The sequence below is a fragment of the Lepidochelys kempii genome, chromosome 2 (assembly GCF_965140265.1).
Source record: "Lepidochelys kempii isolate rLepKem1 chromosome 2, rLepKem1.hap2, whole genome shotgun sequence".
Taxonomy (NCBI): Eukaryota; Metazoa; Chordata; order Testudines; family Cheloniidae; genus Lepidochelys; species Lepidochelys kempii.
The window spans coordinates 4,400,800-4,426,885 of NC_133257.1; the positions used below are offsets into that span (position 1 = coordinate 4,400,800).

The 26,086-nt window shown below is 43.0% G+C and overlaps 1 protein-coding gene across 2 annotated transcripts in view; it reads left to right on the top strand.

Annotated features, from left to right (window-relative positions):
* Positions 1–26,086, top strand: part of ZC3H3 (zinc finger CCCH-type containing 3) — a 348,388-nt gene that overhangs the window by 110,546 nt on the left and 211,756 nt on the right. For both annotated transcript variants that reach the window (XM_073329956.1, XM_073329955.1), the window contains exon 4: positions 16,479–16,635. In XM_073329956.1, the coding sequence (XP_073186057.1) occupies positions 16,479–16,635 (157 nt within the window). The remainder of the gene's footprint in view (positions 1–16,478; positions 16,636–26,086) is intronic.

Below are 26,086 nucleotides of genomic sequence, written 5' to 3' on the forward strand. Positions count from 1 at the left end.
AGGAATTAATGAAGCAGATTTGTTACTAATTCCCCAAATGTCTCCCTCTGAAACTGATTGCCTTGCTAGGCAAACATTGGAGGGTATATGAAACCCAATAAGACGTTTGAGTTGCAAAGCCAATGCTGCTATTGTTCTTTGTGGATCTAGAGTCTGAACAACAATCCTGCTTCGGAGTCGCAGGTAAAGTACTTTTAATCATTTGGATTTATTTCCTATTAAACAGCAGTTTGTGATCTTAAACTATCGATTACACTCTGGCATAAGTAGCAGTCTCTCTTGAAAGAGCTCAGAACTGAATGAGTGTGAAAATTAAATTCCCTTCTTAAACCGAAAGATGGTCCTTTTAGAAGCAGATTCCAGTAGCAATATAATTAACCTCTTGCTGTGCCATTCTGTGTGAACATATTGAACATACTCAGTGATAATCATCCCATAATACTGGGTGTCTGCTTTCACACTGAATTCGTAACAGTATTACAGTAATCCCAAATCCTTTTGTTAGCTCCAGGGACTTGGCCAACTGGGTAACCAGAACAAAAGACATTTGAGCTCTGCAGCACAGCGCTTATATTTGCAGGCACCTTAGAGACTAACCAATTTATTTGAGCATAAGCTTTCGTGAGCTATAGCTCACTTCATCGGATGCATACTGTGGAAAATGTAGATTTACACTTTCCACAGTATGCATCCGATGAAGTGAGCTGTAGCTCACGAAAGCTTAAGCTTATGCTCAAATAAATTGGTTAGTCTCTAAGGTGCCACAAGTACTCCCTTTTCTTTTTGCGAATACAGACTAACACGGCTGTTACTCTGAAACCTATATTTGCAGATGTTTTTTGGGTAAAGTGAATCACCAAGAGAATTTGTAGTTGGTTGGGATAGGAGCTCTGATAACTTTGAATCAAGTTAATGTATCAATTAATCCCAGTTGTTAGGTTACATGTTATAATACGATCAACAACCCTTGAATGATCCAAGAAGGAATTTTATGGTTCTGACACCAAGTCTGGAAATGCAAGGACACTTCTAATGCCATAAGATGTAGTCCCATTATTGTGTGTACCGATTATGTTTGGCTTTTTAACTATCAAAACCCCGTTTGCAATGGATTGAGGATGGGCGCCCCTCTCTTCTTTTGAGCTACTCGGGCTCAGCTTCTGCTCTCTCCTTTTGTCTTTTTCCCTCTCTCCCTTGTCCCCCTCTTCTTTTCTTATTTTTGTATGGTTCTTCTAGTTCTTTTCTCCCCGGTTGCTTCCCTGTCCTGTTACTTCACACCCCAGAAGGCCACATGTTCCTGAGCATGGGATCTCCTGTGTGGCTTTGATCTGACCTTACATGTGGTCTGGGAGCTTTGTTGATCACTGTGGAAACAGAGACCAGAAAACTTGTGCCGGTGACTGCTGTCTGTGTCTTTTCACAGCCCGCTGCATTGCACGTCTGAGAAAGGAGCAATCCATAGGAGACAGTGTGCCCCTTTAGTTCCATCCACCTATAATGTGGATAGCCAAGACACAATCCCACTTTACTTCATAAAAAGACAGGGTCAGATTATTTTATTGTGAGGCCTCAGCAGATAGTTGGCTGCTCAAAAAGTAATAGATGGTGATCTTTGTAAGGGCTCTTGCAGATCATACACGCACAGGACAGCTGTGGTACACCCCCCTATTGGGGGAGAATGGAGGCGCACACACAATAGAGTTACTCAGCAGTTCCCTGGTGCTGTTTGCAGCTCCTACCCCTTTTCAGCTCTCAGCTGTAATTTCTGAGAGCGCCAAACCTGTTCCCGAATCATGGCTTAAAAACAAAATTAACCCAGTGTCACTGGTGTCTGATAATGTAGTGACTGCCCATTACCACGAAAACGTGAGCCAGGAACAGCTAGCAGCTATGCATGGTTTTGTAGACCTCTCTCATCAATTTCAGCTGCAGCTGTTTAACAGAGAGCAGAATGATGTTTTTCATGTACTTCTATAAACCAGCAGGTCCTAAAGTCTGCGTTGTTTACCCTTGAGAGAGAGAGAGAATTCTAAACGAGAAAATATAGAAATGCTGTTTCTTTTTAAAAGTCCTTAGACTCTCAATTTCTATAATAGTTTAACGTTTTGAAACAAAGTAATTGTATAAAAAGCTTTAATGGATATTTTAAAGACAAATACTTCACTCTTTCCATCATTAAAGTGCTTTACCAATGTTAATCACCACGGAAACGATAGCAAGGAGGGAGTTGAGGCTCTGGCCATTTTACAGTTGGGAAAAAGAAGTCTATTAAGGTAGGTAAAGTGGAAATCCACCTCAGAGCTGGGATTAGAACTCCAGAGTTCCTAGCTCCCAGACCTGTGCTGGTACCACCAGAGCACATCTCTGTAGAAGTGAAGTTATGCTGGGTCATGCAACACCATGCTCCTGTAACAGACGGTATCCAGGTTAACGTTATTAGACTGTAGCAGTGTTGTATCCTCACCTAGTGGGGATTTTCAGCTGATTTCTGCATTTTGCCATGTTGTTGCCAACCCAGGTCATTAGTTTTTTAGACTTTTGGGGAACTGAAAACCAGTTGGTTAAGGAGGAAGTTATGTTTAATAGAGAGAGACAGATCTTGTTAAGCCAGTAATCCTCTGGTATCACTGGTAAATACTCTAGACAGGTGCAGAAGATCATTATCTTTTCTCTGAGTATGCAGTGTCTGTCTCTACCTATGTGGGTTTTCACTTATTCGGTGTTCGATCACGCACAAGCCAAAGATGGAAGCACAGACGTTTAGAGCAACAGGCCAGGTTGTTCTGAAGCTCCTTATGACCTTCCCTTGTATGCTCTGCCTTCCACATAGGGAATAGCATGGGAACTTAAATCTCACTCTTGCTTTCAATTGCCCCAGTGAGGTAGGAAAATCCTGTTATCCCCCCAACTTACAGGGGGAACAGAGGCACAGAGAGACTAAGTGACTTGCTGAAGGTTGAAAAGAAGTCTGTGGTGGAGCAGGGAACTGAATCTGGCTTTCTTGAGTCCCAGGCTACCACCCTTGCCACTGGCCCATCCTGTCAGGCATGGGATGATACCAGCTTCAACTGTAGTTGGTGAGTTGCCAGACGTCCCCAAGCTGAAAGTAGCCTCCAAAGGTAAACTCTTGGCACTTGCTGATAGGGCTATGCCAGTGATCGTTCATGCCCATACCAATGTGAGATGAGCAAAATACTCATTTGGCAGTGGAGAAGTTGTCACTGTCATTTGGGAGGTTTTGGAGAGCTGGCAGTAAAGGTAAAGGTTCCTCCTGGCCTGAGGTTTTGTCAGGCAGATTTTCGTCTGGAACAAATATCTCTAAAATACGGTAGTCTAATAAAGGTGAACGAGTGCCTATAGGAGTTCTGGCTTTTAAAGCACCAGAATATTGGCTGTCTCTGTCTGCATTTCCAACCTTCTCAGAAAGCAGGCCTATGCATGCTCATGAAACATTTGTCACCATTTTTTCAGGAGTACAGCTCAGCAATGGCAGATCATTTAAACATCACCTATCTGACATAATCTTACATTATGCAGTTCAAAGGATCAGTATCCCACGTGTACCTCTCTGCGGGGTTCCTCATATATTATGCAAAATCAGTATAAATAACAATTTTCGATCATAGTATTCACTGTGCAGAACAGTCTCTTATTCAATTTGCTGCACATCTGGGCAAATTGTTTGAGATCCCTTATGAGGCAATTCTTGACTAGATAGCAAATTCTGGAGGCATCTAAGCCTGAAGAGCTAAGTGCCTGTTTTGAAGATGCAGAGGGAGAGTCCCTCGCAGTCTGAGAGTTAGTAACAGGCTCTTCAATATTTAGGAAGTCTCCACCTTGCAGCTATGAGTAGTAAAATTTCTCTCTGCCCAGCAATGCTCATGTTGGACAGTTCATTTCTGCCCCCAATGCCTATATGGGTGCTGGAAAACGGAAAGGAGGAAAACTGTGAAAGATCCTTCCCTGTTCTTTGTTTTGTACCTCATATACTGAACAATGTTCAGCGTACTCGCCTTTGTGAATCGTTTTCTTTCAAAGCTGTCTGGTTGCAAAGCCTATAGAATTCTTCAGGTAATTTCAGGTTATAGAAGTAAGAGAGAGAGACTGTAGAGTCAATCCAGGTGTGTCTACACTGCAAAAAAAACCCTTCAGCTGTGAGTCTGAGAAGCGTGGACATACATTAACACAACACCCCTCTGACCAACCCAGGATTGTTCCCCATAAGTTCTCTGCTGCTTTGTTCTGTCTAATCTCTTGTGACCCAAGCAATAAGGCGTCCACTACTTCCCCATGGGACTATTCAGCTAAGAAATGGTTTCTTTGTATTCAGCTATAAAGTTTCCTTTGCTCAGTTTCATCCTGTTCCTTGTAATAATAACCATTTGCAGGACCATAAATAATTCCTCTTCTTGTGGTGGTCAGTTACCTTATCTCTGTTTAATCATTGCTTAGCCGAGTGGTATCTACTGGTTATTCATTTGCTCTCCTTTAATATCGCAAACTTTCAAGCCCTTTATATAATATTTTTGCTGCTGTTCTCTGAGTTCCTTTCTGTGTATGTACATCTTTCTGGTATTGAGTTGCCCAGAGCTGATTGTAGGATTCTAGGCATGGCCTCACTGGGACCTTATAAAAAGGGACTATCGGTTGCTTGTTCTGCCTTTTTGCATGCAGCCTGAACTTTCATTAGCTCCTTTTGCTGCCAAATTGTGGAAAATCCTGCTGAGTCTTCTGCCTCAATAATGCAGAATTCTGCAGATCATTAACATTGCGTTTACCAGCTGTACAGTGTGGGACAACTTCTTAACCTGTTTTGCAGGTGTGCTTGCAAATGAGAATATATGTGATCTATGGATCTGTTGATAATGCAAGGCAAGCAGGTTCTACTTAAATGATTATGCAACAGCAGATGGTCAAGTGGGAGTTTCTAGGTAAATCTGGACTTGGGTACCCACTCTTCATGCTTGAAAAGGAGATACAGCAGACACCTAGGAGTAAACTTAGTCTTGCCAAAGGTCCCCTTCTCCCCCACAGTCCTGTGCCAGATGCTATGTTACAGCAGCTAAAGAAAGGAACAGTGTGTGCCCACTTTGGGCTCCACCTAAGACACCACAATTGTGTTTGCTGTAAAGCAGGGTAACCTGGGAAATGTGTGCCCGAGACCCACCTGTGCCATTTAGGAAATCAGCCAGTGACTAATGGGGTTGGGACAGTTGGGAAGAGTTGGTACTTTATATATTGATGATTATTGGTCGGGGGGAAGGGGGGCAAGGATTTGAAACATTAAAATTATATCTGATTGTATTGCTCTCCACCACATTTTATTAATCATTTATTGTCTTATGTTGTGGGCTGTTTGGTACAGAGAAAGTACCTTCAGATGTATTTGTACGGTGGCTAGCACAATGAGTCTGTTGGGTGCTACCATAAGATAATTATAAATAACTGTAGTAAGGAGAAAAAATGTCCAGCATGGAAAGGAACCTCAGTTGCCTTCACTAGGAGGAGTGTGATAAGAAAGGTCTATTTTGGGTACCAGGGGAGCAGAGAACTCAGCCTGGGAGCAGCACTGAGGGAACAAACACAATGAGTATGAGGGCTCATCTGCACAGTAGGGTAATGCATTCTACAGGGGTTTGATTTCTAAAGCGCCCTAACGTGTGGTGCATTAATTGGTCTGTGTAATTCCCGCTGGTGCTCACTGGTTTAGGGGTCATAGGTTCCAATCTTGCTGGGGCCTGGGTAGCAGTCTCTGCTTAACACTCTCCTTCCTCGCTGGCTCAACGCTCCTCAGCCTAAACCAACCTCCTCCCTGTGGTGAGGGGACCTGGAGCTGGGTTCCATAGCTCAGGGGGTTAGAACAGTGGTCTCGAAATACAGGGGTCGCAGGTTTGAATCTCACTAGGGCCTGAGTAGCAGTATCTGGTTTAGTCTCTCCTCGCTAGTGGCTCCTTGCTCCTTAATGCCCTTTAACTTAGTGCTGTTTGACACAATACTACATTAAAGTGTACCAGACTGTTCTGCATGGACCAGTTCATGCGAAGTACATTAGAGGGCTTTAGAAATCACAGCCCCAGAGAGCACTTAAGTCCTGAGATGTGTTAGAGGAGCATAACAATGTTAACATTTCAGCAGCCCTAGTTAGGATTTTGAAGTGGATAGTTCATTGAAATGAAGGAGGGTCTCGTGTGTCCCTACAGCTAGAGAAATAGATCCAGGTCTTATCTACACACAATGTGTGCACAAATTTACCTCAATCAGTGAACCTTCCTACTGTGGATACTCTGAAATTGGTACAAAGCCTGGGCTACCTAGCTCTGTCGTTTAGGGGGGTGATTTTTACCCGTGTAGCTATGCTGGAAAAAGCCTTAGTGTGGGTGCAGTTATACTGATATAACTCTGCTTATGCATGTTGGGGAAAGATTCCCACACAAAGCTGCACTGATTTAACTAAATTGGTTTATATCACACATGGAGGCCTGCGCCACACTTAAAACAGATACGAGCATTCCTGTGTTGGTTCTGGCTGTGATTCTGTGTGTTTTTTACCACCACAGTCTCAGTGTAATCTTAGCCCTTGTGGTTATCCCCCAGGTGACCTCTACAATACACATTCATATACATTCAGTAAAGATTTTCAATTTTTCCCTTCTTTGATTTGTGGCCCTGATCCTGCACTAAGGAATTCAGACAGAGCCAGGATCGGTATCTATGGTATATTATACTTGCTCCCCTTTAGTTTTCTTGTTAACAGGCTGCCTTTGAAACAGGTGGCTCTGTGGCTGAGCCACACTAGAATTATTGTTGGTTTCATTTGTCTCCTGCTTTTTCACTTGCCTGTCTTCCCTGATAGATTTGTAGAAGCCTGTTAGGCTAATGCGAACTCATCCTTCTTTCCAGCGATTCCCCTAAAGCCCTGAATGGCTGTAGACGTACCACCTTTGCCGTTCATTTTCTAATCCTGGCGTTCATTGCCCTCAGGGGCTCCTCTACCCTGAACTGAGTTCCAAGTAATGGAAAATAAACACTTAACTTCTGCTATTGCCCATTTTCCACTGACTTTGGGGTTCAGTTTGGTGCCTGCCCTTCCTGACTGTCTTGATGGCAGCTCCTATGGCTTTCTCCCTGCAAGTCTTAATGGCCTCTTGTGACCCCACCAGGGGTCCACAGTCCCTCTCTGTTTCCAATGTGGATCCTCGTGACCCTCAGATGTCGGAGCATTTTACAGAGCCCTGCTGGCCCATTTCTTGGTCCTTGCATTTTTCCTTTACAAAGGAATTGAAATCAGTTGTCTCTGGGAAGCTCAGCTCCCACTCTTTATCCTTGCACTGTACCTTTCTCATTAGGGTACTTTATTCCTCTCACTTTTAGGAACATAGGATTTACCCTACCAGTTTAGATGATTAGTTAATCTATCCCAACAATGGCTGCTAGTTTACTGTCTTTCTCTACTTACCATGCTTGATTATTACTACTCTTGGCATGTGCTAATAATATTCTATCTCTTGAGAAATAACATAGTCAACTGAACAAAGGCCTGCAGAAATAAACAGCAAAGGGTGGTGAGTTGTCATCATCTGGTCATACATGCTGTCTTTCTGTCAGGATAGCTCCTGTGTGATTGTAGGCATCAGAAATTATGCAGCAGAGAATTTAGGAAGTTTTTCTGGCTCCTCAGCCCAACACTGAGCTCCAGCAGGCTATGGCATATTCTCCCCAAGGAAGAGATGGAAGCCTCATTATTTGGTTCCTTGAAAATTGTATTGGAGAAATTGCTGAAAAATGTAGAGGAGAATTCTGCTTTGGATGGGAGACGGACTAGATTGGCTAATGTCTTTCCTGCTTCTGAGTTCTATGGTGGCTGTGGAGAAGTAAAATGTAAGTGATTGGAGCCTTTGAGGTAAAGGGTGCTATGTAAATAAGAGGGAGGTAGTCTTTTTCCGTGGTCACCCAATTTGGCGAGGATGTAAGATCTCAAGATGAACCTGTGTCCATGAGAACGGATGGACATACAAATCCATTCTAAGAAATTCTGGTTTTAGGGAAACAATCCTGTTTTGTCACTTTGTATAAAAAAGTTAGACTGTCCTCTCACATTGAATATTTATTTTATCTATTCAGTAATTCTGGGGGAGGAAAAATTAAAACAAATGAAAATTACTGATGGTTGAAGATGATGGAAGATGGATGAATACTAGCCTTGAGAATGATCCCATTGTTAAGATAAAGGACTTGGAGTTTGAGTTCTGTTCCTGGCTATACCACAGACTCCCTATGTGATGCTAGGAAAGGCTGTTTATTCTCTCTCTTCCCCCTTCCCCCCCACATAGATTTCCCATCTGTAAAATGGGGATCATGCTTCCCTAGCTCTCATGAGTGTTGTGTGTCTGAATGAATGCACAGACCCACTTAGAATGTGCTGTGGAAGAGCAAAGTAGATTATCGTGAAGCTTAACCAGAGAGGTTTGCCACCTTGATGTTACAGCGTTCAAACATCTTCCTAAAAGTCGAAAGAGTGGCACACTTTGGTTCTTTGACTCCATCAGCTCATAAGGAACCTTGGGAAGGATGCATACATAAGTATCGCTTTAAGACTTTTATGGCAATAAGGTGCCATTGTGAAGGTCAGCCATAAGGTGTTTAAGTTTCCACACCAGGTTTTTTCTTTCCTCTTCTCCTTGGGTGTGGTTGGTGTGAATTGTTCACGGGGGAGGCATGTCTCGGAGTAAAACCACCATCTCAGCAATGCACAGAGCACTTTGGTGTGCATGAGCCGTGAGCCCTGGCTGATAAATGGTGCTCATATCCCATTCAAATATGATGCAAGCAGTTTTTTTGTAGTTTGTCTTCCATTGCGGTAGTAAAGTTTTTAATTAGGAAAGCTAATGAGATCGATTAGTCATTAGAACTGACCTCTGGATCTCTGCAAGGAGCGTGCATGTGTGTGCTGGGCTGATAACGGGAGACGCTGGGGTATTGTTTGTAATAAAAGCGTAAAGTGTTTGATTTGAGTGAAATGTGCCACAGGGAATACATCATGCGGTGAAAAAAAATTACAACCCTGGGAGCCTGTAATGAAGGGAATTAAACCAACATCCTATCTAAATAACATGATTATCTACACAAAACCCCTCAGCTAGCAAGTAATAATAGAAAACGGAGCTGCTTCGGAGAGTCTCTTTCAGAACATGGTTAATGCCAGAGACTCGCGCACGGAAGAGCAGCTACTGTATAAATGCAACATCCAATTACCTCTGTGGAATACAGTTTACCGGACGCCGGTCTGTCTGTGTTTTGGGAATGGTGGGGAGGGGGAACTGAAAGCCACAACAATTTGGGATCTCCATTTCTTACATCACTTGTAAGTGCAAGGCAGTGAGGGATGTTAAGTAGGAGTTTGATTGGATGTCTGATTGATTAACAGCCACTAGAGCTTGTAAAGGTGCCAACCCCCTTCCTCCCCCCCAAAAAAACAAAACAAAAACAAAAAACGGTGGTGTAATGTATTTGACAAATTCCTAATTTAAATAATTGTATAAGGTCAGAACATAGGTAAAGAGTCAGCTAATGTATCACATATGAAAGTAGCATGCTTAGGCAAATTCCTACAGGGATCTGTACATATTACACAGTAATACACAGTATTCTTGCCAGCAAGTTAAAAAAGTATGGATTTGGATGAATGGACTATAAGATGGATAGAAAGCTGGCTAGATTGTCGGGCTCAACAGGTAGTGATCAACGGCTCAATGTCTAGTTCGCAGGCAGTATCAAGCAGAGTGCCCTTGGGGCCGGTTTTGTTCAACATCTTTATTAATGATCTGGATGATGGGATAGATTTCACCCTCAGCAACTTTGTGGATGACACTAAGGTGGGGGGAGAGGTAGATACGCTGGAGGGTAGGGATAGGGTCCAGAGTGACCTAGACAGATTGGGGGATTGGGCCAAAAGAAATCTGATGCAGTTCATGAAGGACAAGTGCAGAGTCCTGTACTTAGGATGGAAGAATCCCATGCACCGCTACAGGCTGGGGACCGAATGACTAAGCAGCAGTTCTGCAGAAAAGGACCTGGGGATTACAGTGGATGAGAAGCTGGATATGAGTCAGCAGTGTGCCCTTGTTGCCAAGAAGGTTAACAGCCTATTGGGCTGCATTAGTAGGAGCATTGCCAGCAGATCGAGGGACGTGATTATTCCTCTCTATTCGGCACTGGTGAGGCCACATCTGGAGTATTGTGTCCAGTTTTAGTCCCCCTACTACAGAAAGGATGTGGACAAATTGGAGAGAGTCCAGCAGAGGGCAATGAAAACGATCAAGGGGCTGAGGTACATGACTTACGAGGAGAGGCTGAGGGAACTGGGTTTGTTTAGTCTGCGGAAGAGAAGAATGAGGGGAGATTTGATAGCTGCTTTCAACTACCTGAAAGAGGGTTCCAAAGAGGGTGGAGCTCTGCCCTTCTCAGTGGTGGCAGATGACGGAACAAGGAGCAATGGTCTCAAGTTGCAGTGGGGGAGATCTAGGCTGGATATTAGGAAACACTGTTTCCCTAGGAGGGTGGTGAAGCACTGCAATGGGTTCCCTAGGGAGGTGGTGTAACCTCCATCCTTAGAGGTTTTTAAGGCCCGGCTTGACAAGCCCTGGCTGGGGTGATTTAGTTGGGGTTGGTCCTGCTTTGAGCAGGGGGTTGGACTAGATGACCTCCTGAGGTTTCTTACAACCCTAATATTCTATGATCCTACATGCGAGGAAACACACATGTGAAAGTTTAGAAATAGGATGTAGTCTAATGGTTGGCAAGGGGAAACAGGAAGCCAGGACTCCTGGGTTCTCTTCACACTTCTGCCACTGCTTTTCTGCATGACCTCTGTGTAAAATAGCTTCATGACTTTTAAGATCCATAAAAAGCTTTACTGAAATTTTAAGTGTAGTCTTATTAAATCTATGGATATGAAATGTGTAGAGTGAGTCAGCCCAACCATTATATTCCCCTTCTTTTAAAGGGGGAGAGGCAGAACTGCTTTCCAGGGTGGACCTCTGCAATATTATAGATGCTTTGGCAGAAACGTGTCCTCATATGAATTGTGAATGGCTTTGTTTGAGGCCACGCAGAGAAGTGGAGTCATTTCTTTTTTTGTTCCAACTCTGGACTTTCTTTTAGAGCAGTGGTACTCAAAGCTGGTCCTCTGCTTGTTCAGAGAAAGCCCCTGGCGGGCCGGACTGGTTTGTTTACCTGCCGTGTCCGCAGGTTCAGCTGATCGTGGCTCCCACTGGTTACGGTTCGCCGCTCCAGGCCAAAGAGGGCTGCGGGAAGGGCGGCCAGCACTTCCCTTGCCCCGCGCCGCTTCCCGCAGCCCCCATTGGCCTGGAGCGGTGAACCACGGCCAGTGGGAACTGTGATCGGCCGAACCTACGGACGCGACAGGTAAACAAACCCGTCCGGCCTGCCGGGGCTTTCCCTAAACATGCGGCGGACCGGCTTTGAGAACCACTGTTCTAGAGGATAGCAAAACATACGAAGGCTAGGTATCATTAGAGCTCTCTGTGAGGACTCTGGAGTTTGCACCACCGCTTGGTCTGAAATAGGCCAGATGAGGGGATAGTTTAGATCTGTTAGATAGGGCTTGGGAGAAGATTGAGGGTATGCTTCTTAGATAATGAAGGGGCGGAAAAGAGTTTTTGTAGGTGGCTGGGTGGCTGAGCGCCTGTTGAATTGATCATGTTAATGTTGCTGAGATATTGTTAATGGTGCATTAGTGCATGCAGAGTCTTGGATAGGCATTTTTTAGTTATTATTTAAATCAAAACAAATAAGTTAAATAGATGTTCCATGAACAAAACCATCTGACCTGGACATGGCTCAATAATATGATAAATTATAGTACAGTAGGTCTCAAAATGAGCTAGGTGTGCTGTACAGACACACAGGATGATGCAGTCACTGCTCTGGGGAGCTTACAGTCATTTTTAACAAATCCACTGTGGGGAACCTTTGATAAACATTCTGTTTAGATGAGAAACTGTTCAGCTTCTGTTCTACATTTTCAGTCTATCCCCTTTCTCAGTCTTTAGTGCTAGGGACATTTGCAACACAACAGGATCTTTCTTTCATAGATCTTGTCTACACTAGGGAAATTTTGTAACTGCGGGACTTTGCTGACACTAATTTAGCTACATCATGTCAGTTAGATCCACTGTGATCAAGGTGAGATGAGATAGTGCTGAAACCACCAATGGGACCAGTGTCCGCTAGCGCTCCCAAAATACCTAACGTTGGTAGAACTGAACTGGTGTCTGCAATGATGGGAAACTTTTACTAAATGTCCCAAGTGTAGACAGGGCCTTAGATTTCCCCACTGTCTGCAGCCTGCTATTTCCTGTTCCATACTGGTTGTCTTTTAGAACTGGTTGATTTGGAAATGCTTGTCAAAACCATAGGCTTCTATGTGGGGAACAAGGGGCTGGAATATCTCAGAAACAGAGAACATTTTTAATGTGAATAATTGTTAATTAAGAGAGAAGGAAGAGAAGTATTGGGAATATTTGATTTGATTTATAGAGCCGTGGGGTTTGTTTTGTTTGTTTAAGCAGAGTTTTTTACTAAAAGGCGCTGGCTTTAACTTCCTGGCTTTTGTGGGTATTTAATACTTTACATTAACTTAATGTACCCTTTTTGGTATTTAATCTACTGTATAGCACTGCTACTTTTATTAATGCTGATAATTCCAGAAAGCATTATTTCTATGGGTTTCCCTACAGCAGAATCCTGTCATCCTGTAAAGCATTATAATGTGTTTTGTGCTGAGCCTATTAAATAACATTACAGTTCATAAGATTATTTCAGTGCATTTATTATTATTTACATTGTGGTAGCAAATAAGGGCCCCAATAGGGAATCCAGTCCCCTTTGTGCTCAGCACTGTACAAACATATACCAAAAAAACTTAGTCTTTGGACCCAATATCCCTGTCCTTGCCAAAACGAGCTGGTTTGCATAAGAAGCTTAATCAGGCAGTCTTCTTAAAGGATTTCCTACTTGCATGCTTGAACCTCTGCATTTGCTGTATTTAAAAAGTATTGTTTGGTCTGATTTTAACAATTTGAAGTAGGGCTGTCGAGTGATTAAAAAAATTAATCGCACGATTAAACAATAATAGAATACCATTTATTTACATATTTTTGGATGTTTTCTACATTCAAATATATTTCAGTTACAACACAGAATATAAAGTGTAGTGCTCACTTTATATTTATTTTTGATTACAAATATTTGAACTGTAAAAAAACAAAAGAAATAGTATTTTTCAATTCACCTAACACAAGTACCGTCGTGCAATCTCTTTATCATGAAAGTTGAACTTACAAATATAGAATTATGTACAAAAAATAACAGCATTCAAAAATAAAACAATGTAAAACTTTAGAACCTACGAGTCCACTCAGTCCTACTTCAGCCAATCGCTCAGACAACCAAGTTTGGTTACAATTTGCAGGAGATAATGCTGCTCACGTCTTGTTTACAATGTCACCTGAAAGTGAGAACAGGCGTTCACATCGCACTGTTGTAGATGGCATCGCAAGATATTTACGTGCCAGATGCGCTAAAGATTCATATGTCCCTTCATGCTTCAACCACCATTCCAGAAGACATGCATCCATGCTGATGTCAGGTTCTGCTCGATAACGATCCAAAGCGGTGAGGACCGACATGTTCATTTTCATCATCTGAGTCAGATCCCACCAGCAGAAGGTTGATTTTCTTTTTTGGTGGTTCGTGTTCTGTAGTTTCTGCATCGGAGTGTTGCTCTTTTAAGACATCTGAAAGTATGCTCCACACCTCATCCCTCTCAGATTTTGGAAGGCACTTCAGATTCTTGAACCTTGGGTTGAGTGCTGTATCTATCCTTAGAAATCTCACATTGGTACCTTCTTTGCATTTTGTCAAATCTGCTGTGAAAGAGTTCTTAAAACTAACGTGCTGGGTCATCATCCGAGACTGCTATAACGTGAAATATACGACAGAATGTGGGTGAAACAGAACAGGAGACGTACAGTTCTCCCCCAAGGGATTCAGTCACAGATTTAACTTATGCATATTTTTTTTAACGAGCGTCATCAGCATGGAAGCATGTCCTCTGGAATGGTGGCCGAAGCACGAAGGAGCATACAAATGTTTAGCATATCTGGCATATAAATACCTTGCAATGCCGGCAACAAAAGTGCCATGCAAAAGCCTGTTCTCACTTTCTGGTGACATTGTAAATAAGAGGGCAGCATTATCTCCTGTAAATGTAAACAAACTTGTTTGTCTTAGCGATTGGCTGAACAAGAAGTAGGCCTGAGTGGACTTGTAGGCTCTGAAGTTTTACATTGTTTTGTTTTTGAGTGCAGTTATGTAACAAAAAAAATCTACATTTTTTAAGTTGCACTGTCACAACAAAGAGATTGCACTACAGTACTTGTACAAGGTGAATTGAAAAATACTGTTTATCATTTTACAGTGCAAATATTTGTAATAAAAATAATATACATTTTGATTTCAATTACAATACAGAATACAATATATCTGAAAATGTAGAAAATCATCCAAAATATTTAATACATTTCAATTGGTGTTCTGTTGTTTAACAGTGCAATTAAAACTGCGATTAATCGCTATTACTTTTTTGAGTTAATCGTGTGGGTTAACTGCAATTAATTGACAGCCCTAATATGAATATTTGTTTAATGTAAAACCTATAATATAACTGTAAAAGCTGAAGGTAGTGGAAGGGAAAATGATAGATTAAAATTATTGTCCTAATTGTATATGCTTCAGTATGGGAAATGTGCTTCCAGATATGCCTTGATTTATTTACACTGAGCCCTTTTCACATTGTCACAACTGTATAGAATGATGACATTATTTATATAGTGCCATGAGTGTGCATAACACTTAACAGGCAGAATTGAAGATCTCTCTAGTCCTAAATATTGCTCTCTTCGGTCAGTAGTGGTGTTTTTTCCACTATAATTTATGGGGAAAGTTGCTATCTTCATTTTTATTATTAAGATCTCCAGTGACATGTTGCACTATTGAGCTTTCTCTTGCCTCTCCCATGTGTTAAAGATTTTTTTACCGCTGTCTGAATTTGGGATGGGAGATTCATGATGCGGACCCTATTCCCGCCCTCCAGATCCTAACAGAGGTACTGAGTTGCTGAATTTGAATTAACTCTAGGACCCAGCTTCTGAATGAACTAGAAAAATGAGTACCTGTATTTTAGCTCTGATGCACAGGAGTTATTGCCATCACATTCTGAAAACCTGCTCTGCCTATGGTAGTACTTAGCACTGATGCGACTGCTGGAATATGCCTGTATGCGTGCAGTGGTAACTCTGTGCCCCTATCACCCTTGTTATCACCACATACTAAATTTAGCTTTTGGGCTGCACTTGTCCCACCTCTCCCAACAAGGGACGCATTAGGCAAACACAAAAGTGGGGTCTGGTTTTCCCCTTTCCATCTTGCAGTAATTTTAATTAGAGGATCTCCAAAAAACACAGCTGGCCCTTTAAATCGGTTATAAAACCAGAAGATTTAGTCTCAGCATGTAGTGTCAGCTTTAATTATCTGGGCAGTTATAGCTGTATGTTATAAAAGTCAGGCAATTAGACGCATTCCTTAAAGCTGTGAAAAAAATTTGCTAACTATCAAGGAGAGGAAAAACAGAGTCAAACATATAACTGTTAATTGCATGAAGCATTCCGCATTAAAAACTGGCTTGTAGATCATCTTGCAAAATATTATGAAAATGATTAAATACATAAATCTAGTCAGAATGTAGATGTCAGGGATAAGGTGTGTTTTCTAAATGTGTTTGAAATGTCTCAAAAGACCATTGTGCAGTAGGAAGGCTGGAATATTTGTACTCCTTAAGATGCAGTGGGGAAATGCCTGCTTCAGTCAATAGTGTGCAGAGATATAACCAAGGATGAAAATATCTTCTGCCTGTCAACTGTACTGATCACTTCTCTCTCAAACAGATCTGGCTAACTAGTCGTGTCGTTCACAGACTTCGTGTATTAATGACCCACTGAAAGTTAGAACCTCTTTGTCCATAAGCATGAGCTAGACTATGTGAGCTTAATGAGGATTGACACAGTCAGAGCATAGTAACTGCAACAGACAATGTTGCATTTTGTCCAGTTTCTAGCTGGCACAGAAAAACGTGAACACCCCCATAATACATCTGAATGCTTGTGCCGTACATGTTCACGTGTGTGTATGTGCACACTTGGGGGCATTACTTTCTGACTAAATTGGGGATCATAAGTAGCTGAAGTGCTGACTAGCTCTCCTTAGTCTTAGCTGGAAGCCACTCTTCTCTACGTAGTATGAACTAGTTATGTAGGTGACTCTCCTCCTTCCCACCCGTAATCATATACATCCTAAGGATGAGAACTTTTCAGGTTGTTCTTTTGCTTACTTTCTTCCAGGGTCCAGCTTGCACCTTGTAAGGAGCCCTGGGGCTAATAAAGTCGTACAGACTCGCTACAGGATAGTGAAGAAGAATGTGGCTTCGTCTCCAAGTTCGTCGTCCTTCTTCAGCATTCCTGTTCCCAGCTGGAAGACAAGGCGACTTGTGACATCCAGGTAATGTTTCTGCCTATGCTAATCTATTAGGATGCTAATAGACTTCTCTTGTGAGATGCACAATATATAGTGGTTCACCAGGGAGATACTTCTCCCATTTCCTGTCTGGAGAAGTTTGTCTCATGACATGCTACCTTGGAGTGACCTGCCTTTAACTACAAGGCCTAGAAAACATAATTTTCAGCATACGTACACAACTCCTCACATATTTTCGTACATACGTCTCTCAGTGATTAAATAACCAGTGTGACACAGGCTTTCAGTAGAGACCCTTACAATGACCCCTTTTGGTGAACCCATGGGATCCGTATACCCCATGTACCTCGGTGTCCTCTGTCAATTGGCATCAAGAGGTCTTGAGGTCACGCTGTCCCCCAGAGAACATGCCCTATTCTCCATACTAATCTACAAATTACTCTTGCACTTCACGGAAGGCATCTACTGAGTCATGGACCCTCCTCCAATTCACCTTCCTTTTATGAACCAGATGTGCCAACTCTTTGTGTTTAACTGTTTACAAACAGATCAAATATGGGTTCTTCCTGCTCTTTCCCCCTACCCCCGCGTTGCTTTTCCATCAAGATATCATCATGTGTTCATATTTTATCTTCTATATAGAATCCACAAATACCCACGACTGTCATTCCGCGATAGGAAATCACACAGTCAAACCAGTCCTTGTGCTACTTCTAGGCTGGCCCAATTAGTGTTTTGAGGAGGGGCTTGTACACTGTGTTCTTGCGAATATGTTAGGCTAAAATCTCAGGGTATGTCTGTACTAGAAACGGTGCAGCGGCACAACTGTAGCGCTGCAGTGTAGACAGTTACTGCAGTGACGGAAAGGATTTTCCCTTTACTGTACGAAATCCACCTTTCTGAGAGGTGATAGCTAGTTTGATGGAAGAATTGTTACACCAACCTAGCAGTGTCTACAGCAGGGCTTAAGTAGGCTTAACTCCATCGCAAAGAGCGTGAAACTTTCACAGCCCTGAACAGTGTAGTTAAGTCGACCCAACTCTGTAGTGTAAACCAGGCCTTAAATTTCTCTGCATTTCACAGGTTCATAATTTGTTGTTGGTAGTTACAGTGGTAGATATTTGCATGTAAATGAAAGTTTAGTCCTGATAGCTCATCTTCTGGTTGATTCTGCCCTGAAATCATAATATCGAATCTGTCAAGTTCTGATCAGTGTCATGGCTGTAGACACTGGTACTGGCAGTAGCCTCACAGAGAGGGAGGAGAGAACCATTTAATCATAGCAGAGGGGACAGGACAAATAGTGGCCAAGGAAACTGTTCAGGATAAATTATTTTCAGGTTTGTGCCAGTGTTAAATGTAAATTGCTTACTAAATTAAGTCCAGATGCTTCATTGTTTTGGGATTAAACTGATCACTTCTGTTTGGCGCTGTCGCCACTAGCAAGGAGTTCTTTACTGTGTTGTCCACTATAACTCTGTTATTCACATTGCAATTTGTCAGGTCATTTTGTGCATCTACAGGGGTTTTGTTTGCAATGCCTACATGACCCTAGAGCGAATGGTGATAAGCCAGGAAACTTGCCCCTAACCAAAGCCATTACATCCCCATCAGCCTGGAAGTTGCCCCCTTCCTATCTCGAGTTAAGTATATTTGAGAGTGTATCTTTTCGTCCTGAACAAGCAGCATTGATTGAATCTTGCTCTTTTATTTAAATCCATTAAGGGGAACCTACCTTGGTTGAAACAGTTGCTTCTTTCTTTATGTGGTACAGCCAGTCTTGTTAAAATGACCATTCTCTCTGTTACTGCCCAGTTATCTGAAAGCCTGAGTGAAAGTTGATTTTTGTTTCTATTTTTTTTGTGACCATAAATGTTCTGTGAGGGGTCTGGACAAAACTGCCACTTCAGTGTTTCTGCACATAATGTTTCTCTAACAGGGGCCTGGAAAGAGGGTGGCACCCATCAGATTCCATAATTGTCCCAATTTTATCAACGGAGGTGCGGGGGATTTGCGTCCTGTAAGCGCTACTTGTGGATTGGTCAGGGTTCTGAAATCACATGCAGAGTCACTGGAACTTGGGGGTGTTGGGTGGTCCAGCGCTGTTTGTATGGAGCGTCGTCGTGTTGTATCATGACATGGCATCGCTACGAAGCTTGATATGCGAATCTGACTCACGAGATCAATTCAAGATTAGGAGAGGCAACCCTAAAGAAAGAGGAAGATTACTTGTATTTGTACCAAACTTCGCAGGAAAAAAAAAGCTTCTGCTCTTTGGTAAGATGAGCCCTGTAAAACTTGAAATGGGTAAGTTTAATATCAGTGATGTTATTGAGGTGGGGCAAAACGAGGCTTAGAATGGGAAGCTAGCTTCAACCATAATGACAGAGAGACAAGTCCCTCCTCGATTTGATTCTGTTCAGGTTCTCATACCCTACTCATTACCATGCAATCTGAACATCTAATTGATTGAGCATCTGACTGAGAGGAGGGGACTTGTGGTTTAAAATGGGGGAGGAGCAGGGCTAGAGACAGTGATTAAGACCAGAGATCACAGAGTCACACCATCAGTCTTCCTCACCAGAGCAGTCATTTTATAGAGAAGTAATCTGATTGTTCCATTTTGATTGGATGAGAGCTTCCATTTGTAGAATCCTCTTGTACTTATTAATCTTGGACTTCATTAAATTGTGTGGCTTAGATCTTATGGCTGTTTCATACAGATCTTAATAAAGTGCCATCAGCAAATTAAAACAATTATATTTTAAAGAAGAGATAAATCTCTGATTCAGTCTTGCTATTACCTTTGTTGCATACGATCCATCATACGGACCGTCTGGTCAGGACATGGCAAACGCTTTTTCTGTAATTCTGACCTTTGTCTTATACTCCATTGTTCATAACGGTCTCCTGGATGTGGAATAAAAAAATGATCTCGTAGACTGTGAGCTACTGTCTCAGGGGGAGGAGGAGGGAAGAGCCAATGTTCGGGTTGTTAAAAACTGGACTGGATGAAGCACTGGGGAGAGACATTTCTAGCAGAGAGCCATCCTGCACTGTTCGGAGGAAGATTGAGATATGGATTAAGTGAGTGGATCTCGTCCGTCTCTTGTTTCAATGGTCCAACGACCTCTTTTCAGTCACATTTCATCTTGCCCCACTATTAGAAAGTGGCTCATTTTGAAGGAGGTCTAATTCAGAACCACTGAAAAATCTGCCCGCTGCTGCCTTGTTTGCTAGTGATGTTGCAAGTGATGATGACTGACGTTGTTTTACTCTGCTTGGAATATACTCTCTCTGCCCCACCCGTTGTATGTTACTTCTCTTAGTGAATTGTTAGCTCTTTGGGGCAGAGACCATGCGTTTGTACAGCTCCTAGGTCGGTGGGGCCCCGATACTGTCTTGGGGTACTACTGTAACGTATTAAATAGCAGCCGAATACTAAACAATACAGCCCAACATGAGCGCCATTGGTGCTGGGAATAAGCCCAGCTTGAGGCAAAGGGATCTCAGACGTGTTTGACGGCTGCTGCATAGCAGCAAGCGGGGGCCAAGGGGGGCTTATGCGAAGATAATGGCCAGCTTTTTGTGTTGGTGACAGTGGTGAGATTTAGCACATGCACACAGTGCCCTCCTTCGGCTGAATTTGCAGCTTGTTTGTCGAGTGGCTAAGCAGCAGTGATTTATTAGCCTTTTAGATTTACCTTTTGATATGGTACTGAGAACTGCATTTTTTTTAATGTCCGCTTGGCACTGAGCCACAGTGCTGTAAAGTGTAGTCCTAAAGGTGGCACTGGGTGTACGTGGCCGCTGCACTTGCAGCACGTAGGGATGGGGAAGTTTCAGCTATCAAAATCCAGATCATTCAGGGCCTGCATGGGATGGGCATAGGCCCTTCAGTGCTGCCATAATCCTTTTGATTTATACGGCACTTTAATGGACTTCAAGTGGGGTCACATCTCTAACCCACCGAACACTCTGTAAAGCTTGACTCTGCGAAGAGTATTGCCATGCTGCTTCAGGGGAAACCACCCTGCAGTTTGCAGCATGGGGTGGGGTCTCTGGCATTCGTTCCATTGCAGGCAAATCCCATGAAGCAGTTGGCCAGAGACAGAAGACTAATGTGTCTCTCAGGATTGTGAGTGGGGACTGGGGTGTGCTGTTGCTCGGCCACAGGCACCCAGTGCTAATTCCTCAGTGATTGGTTGCTTTCTTCCCTCATTGCTAGATTGCATTAAACTTCGCCCTGCCGCTGACTCTTCTGCAGGCGATAGATGGGAGTGTATTTTAAATTAATTTTACTGCACTTTTTGTAATATTTTTGTTTTAAATAGATTTATAAGCAACTTGGGGGCTATTTCTACAAATTTATGAAGATAATTTTCATGCTCTTGATAAGGTTAAATTTACACCTGCTATTTCCATATTAATTCACATTGCTAAGTGGATCTAATTTTCTTCCGTTCTTCTATCTAGTGAGCATGGCCTTTCCTAATGCAATTTCCCCCTCACTAAATCACTGTGATCAGGAGTCATGATCGAGTTAAATTAACTTAAATTAATTTACTTAATAAGAGCTCCAGATCATTGTGGATGAGATTAAGATTTATTGATTCTCCTTTCACTCCTCCCCCTAATCTCTTCCTGCTTTGCAGGGGCGAGTTTTGGAAAGGCTGTGGTTTCTCTCTTAAATTTCATTTTTCCTGTCACATTTGGTTGTTGTATGAATCATGCAGAGGCATCTTAACTCTGTCCAGGTCCTCCTCTGGCCATAGATGAGCTTGAAGAACTGGTGGTGATGTCAGGGACACTCTACACTCATAAGCCCTAATTAACAGATACTTGAGGTAACTAGTTCTTTGGGAAAAAGAAAAGGAGGACTTGTGGCACCTTAGAGACTAACCAATTTATTTGAGCATAAGCTTTCGTGCATCCGATGAAGTGAGTTGTAGCTCACGAAAGCTTATGCTCAAATAAATTGGTTAGTCTCTAAGGTGCCACAAGTCCTCCTTTTCTTTTTGCGGATACAGACTAACACGGCTGCTACTCTGAAACCTGTCATTATGCTAGTTCTTTGGGGTAATTTGTTTGCCAGCTGCTCTGCTGCAGCTGCTTTCAGGGAGGTCCTGCTTTCACCCTGGTTCATAGCCTGATTGATACTCGGTGACTTGCCTGCGGTGTGTCTGATTCTCCCCTGAGAATAACAGAAGACCATTCAGCTTTTCCGTACTTGTTCGGAGAAGCAGGGAGCCTTTCTCCTCATTTGAGGATGCAGCAGTATTTTAGAACCTACCAGAGAGGACACAGATTCCCTTGCTGGAGAGTGGGCCAGTGGAGTGTCAGGCAAGAGCGCACCTTGCTTGAGGCTGGTGGGTAGAGATAACAATGCGGAAATGCTGCCTGTCATTAAAGACAGGACCTCTTTCTCTTGTCTACCCACCTTCTTCCCTAAAATAAGAAAAGGAGTACTTGTGGCACCTTAGAGACTAACCAATTTATTTGAGCATAAGCTTTCGTGAGCTCCAGCTCAGTTCATCGGATGCATTCAGTGGAAAATACAGTGAGGAGATTTATATACACACAGAACATGAAAAAATGGGTGTTTATCATGCACACTGTAAGGAGAGTGATCATTTAAGATGAGCTATTACCAGCAGGAGAGTAGGCCGGGGAGGGGGGAACCTTTTGTAGTGATAATCAAGGTGGGCCATTTCCAGCAGTTAACAAGAACGTCTGAGGAACAGTGCATGGGGGGGGGGGGGGGGGGAATAAACAAGGGGAAATACTTTTACTTTGTGTAATGACTCAACCACTCCCAGTCTCTATTCAAGCCTAAGTTAATGGTATTCAATTTGCAAATTAATTCCAATTCAGCAGTCTTTCGTTGGAGTCTGTTTTTGAAGTTTTTTTGTTGAAGAATAGCCACTTTTAGGTCAGAAGTCGAGTGACCAGAGACATTGAAGTGTTCTCCGACTGGTTTATGAATGTTAAAATTCTTGACATCTGATTTGTGTCCATTTATTCTTTTACGTAGAGACTGTCCAGTTTGACCAATGTACATGGTAGAGGGGTATTGCTGGCACATGATGGCATATATCACATTGGTAGATGTGCAGGTGAACGAGCCTCTGATAATGTGGCTGACGTGATTAGGCCCTATGATGGTGTTCCCGAATAAATATGTGTACAGAGTTGGCAACGGGCTTTGTTGCAAGGATAAGTTCCTGGGTTAGTGGTTCTGTTGTGTGGTGTGTGGTTGCTGGTGAGTATTTGCTTCAGGTTGGGGGGCTGTCTGTAGGCAAGGACTGGCCTGTCTCCCAAGATTTGTGAGAGCGGTGGGTCGTCCTTCAGGATAGATTGTAGATCCTTGATGATGCGTTGGAGATGTTTTAGTTGGTGACATTTAGTTGCTGAAGGTGGCGGCTAGTGGTGGTCTGTTATTTTCTTTGTTGGGCCTGTCCTGTAATAGGTGACTTCTGGGTACTCTTCTGGCACTATCAATCTGTTTCTTCACTTCAGCAGGTGGGTATTGTAGTTGTAAGAATGCTTGATAGAGATTTTGTAGGCGTTTGTCTCTGTCTGAGGGGTTGGAGCAAATGCGGTTGTATCATAGAGCTTGGCTGTAGACAATGGATCGTGTGGTGTGGTCTGGGTGAAAGCTGGAGGCATGTAGGGAGGAATAGCGGTCAGTAGGTTTCTCGTATAGGGTAGTTTTTATGTGACCATTGCTTATTAGCACCATAGTGTCCAGGAAGTGGATCTCTTGTGTGGACTGGTCCAGGCTGAGGTTGATGGTGGGATGGAAATTGTTGAAATCATGGTGGAATTCCTCAAGGGCTTCTTTTCCATGGGTCCAGATGATAAAGATGTCATCAATATAGTGCAAGTAGAGTAGGGGCGTTAGGGGACGAGAGCTGAGGAAGTGTTGTTCTAAGTCGGCCATAAAAATGTTGGCATATTGTGGGGCCATGCGGATACCCATAGCAGTGCCGCTGATCTGAAGGTATACATTGTCCCCAAATGTAAAATAGTTATGGGTAAGGACAAAGTCACACAGTTCAGCCACCAGGTTAGCCGTGACATTATCGGGGATAGTGTTCTTGACGGCTTGTAGTCCATCTTTGTGTGGAATGTTGGTGTAGAGGGCTTCTACATCCACAGTGGCCAGGATGGTGTTATCAGGAAGATCACCGATGGATTGTAGTTTCCTCAGGAAGTCAGTGGTGTCTCGAAGATAGCGGGGAGTGCTGATAGCGTAGGGCCTGAGGAGGGAGTCTACATAGCCAGACAATCCTGCTGTCAGGGTGCCAATGCCTGAGATGATGGGGCGCCCAGGATTTCCAGGTTTATGGATCTTGGGTAGCAGATAGAATACCCCAGGTTTATTTCTGAAACCTGAAATAAGGATCTTCTGTGTCTGTCTGGAGAAGGGACAACTGAGAGGAATCCAATAAGTCTTCAAATATGTTAAGGATTGTTAATCTGCAGCCAGGAGGATTTAGGTTAGATATTAGGAAAAACCTTTCTAACTACACCTTTACACCGATATAATGTGACCCGATATAACATGAATTCAGATATAACACGGTAAAACAGTGTTCTGGCGGTGTGCTGCATGCTCCGGTGGATCAAAGCAAGTTCGATATAATACGGTTTCACCTATAATGTGGTAAGATTTTTTCGCTCCCGAAGACAGCGTTATATCGGGGTAGAGGTGTATTTGATAATAGGCTCTTCAGTCTAGCAGAGGAAGGTCTAACATACTGCAATGGCTGGAAGTTGAAGCTAGACAAATTGAGCGTGGAAATAAGGTGTCAATTTTGAACAGTGAGGGCAAGTAACCACTGGAACAATTTACTAAGGGCTGTGCTGGGTTCTCCATCATTGGTAGTTTTTCAATCAAGATTGGATTTTTAAAAAAAGATATGCTCTATTTCAAACAGGAATTGTTTTGGAGATGTTCTAAGGCCAGTGGTATATGGGAGGTCAGACTTGCTGATCACAGTGGTCCCTTCTGGCCTTGGAAGCTATGAATCTATAACCTTAATCCTAACCCACATGCAAAACATTTTTCTGCATACCTGAGCCTTAGTGGCTGCTTGTGCTAGGCACAGCAACTGATGTAGTGTGGAGCCATAATTATAATTATTATTGGAGTGCTCCATTATGCTGCTGACATTAATTTGTATTGCAGGAGTGCCCCAGAGCCTGTTAAGGAGCAGGGCTCCCATGCCCTGTACAGACACTGAACAAAAAGACAACTCCTGCCCCAAAGAACTTACACTGTAACTTATAAGACGAGACAACGCGTGGATACAGACAGGAGTACAAGAAAACAGACACATGCTATTGGTCAGCCTGACAGGCGGTGGTCGCAGCGCACCAGTTGCCCAACTCTTTTTTTGTAAGCATCGTATCAAAGAAGGTTTTTAGGAGTCCTTAAACTTGTGTTATAATAGAATACCATTGTGGTTCTATATAGCTATGTACAATTCCGGTCATTGGAGGGTTTTAAGAACAGGTTAGACAGACACCTGTCAGGGATGGTCTAGGTTTACATGGTCCTGCCTCAGCGCCGGAGGATGGACTTGGTGACCTCTCGAGGTCCCTTCCAGCCTTATGTTTCTATGATTCTATAACTGTTTTTGCTATGTGCTGTCCACACACTTAAGGAAAAGTAGACCTTGTTCCAAAGAGCTTTCAGACTAGGGTACAACAGAACACACCAAATGGGTGAAACAAGCAAATGGGAATTGGGGAGGGAGGTGAAGAAATGAGGTAGCTGTAAAACAAGCTTATCTTAGCACAGTGAGCGTTAGTCATGGCTTGCCTCCTGACTAGCCTTTGTCAGCTGGTACTACCTTGTAGGTGTCAGACAGGGTTTAGAACTCAGGACTTGGCAGGTAATGGAAGGGGCACCTGCTTTGCAATTCTGTTCTTTACACACGTGTGTAATTTGTCTGCATATATGCCTGGTCACTGATTAGGGCGCTCAAGCAGTTTACTTTGGAAAGCTTTGATGTTCACCTTGGAGAACAGTGTTAAAGAACCAGTGTTGCATGCAAAGAAATATAGCTCGGGAGAGAGAATATTTGCCAGCATAAGATTAAATGGTATTCCCCCCCCCTGTAATTCCATTCTCTGAAGAAGAGCAGTATGGTCCAGTGGTCTGAGCACTGCTCTGGGCAACAGGAGCTTCAGACTTCTAGTCATGCCTTCTCACAGGCATTCCCTTTAGCCTACGACAAGCCTTCACCTCAATGCTTCAGTTTACCCATCTATGAAATGGGGTTGATGATTGATACTGGGCTACCTTCCGGAGTCTTGAGGATTGATTAGTTGTTCTTTTGCCACAGTGGTTCATGAGTGTAAAGTGCTCTTAATATCCTAGGTGTCATTACCATTTCATTTCTGTCTGTCAGTATATTTGTTGGTAGATTTCTCTTAGTACCCAGCTGCCTTCTCCTGCGTGATT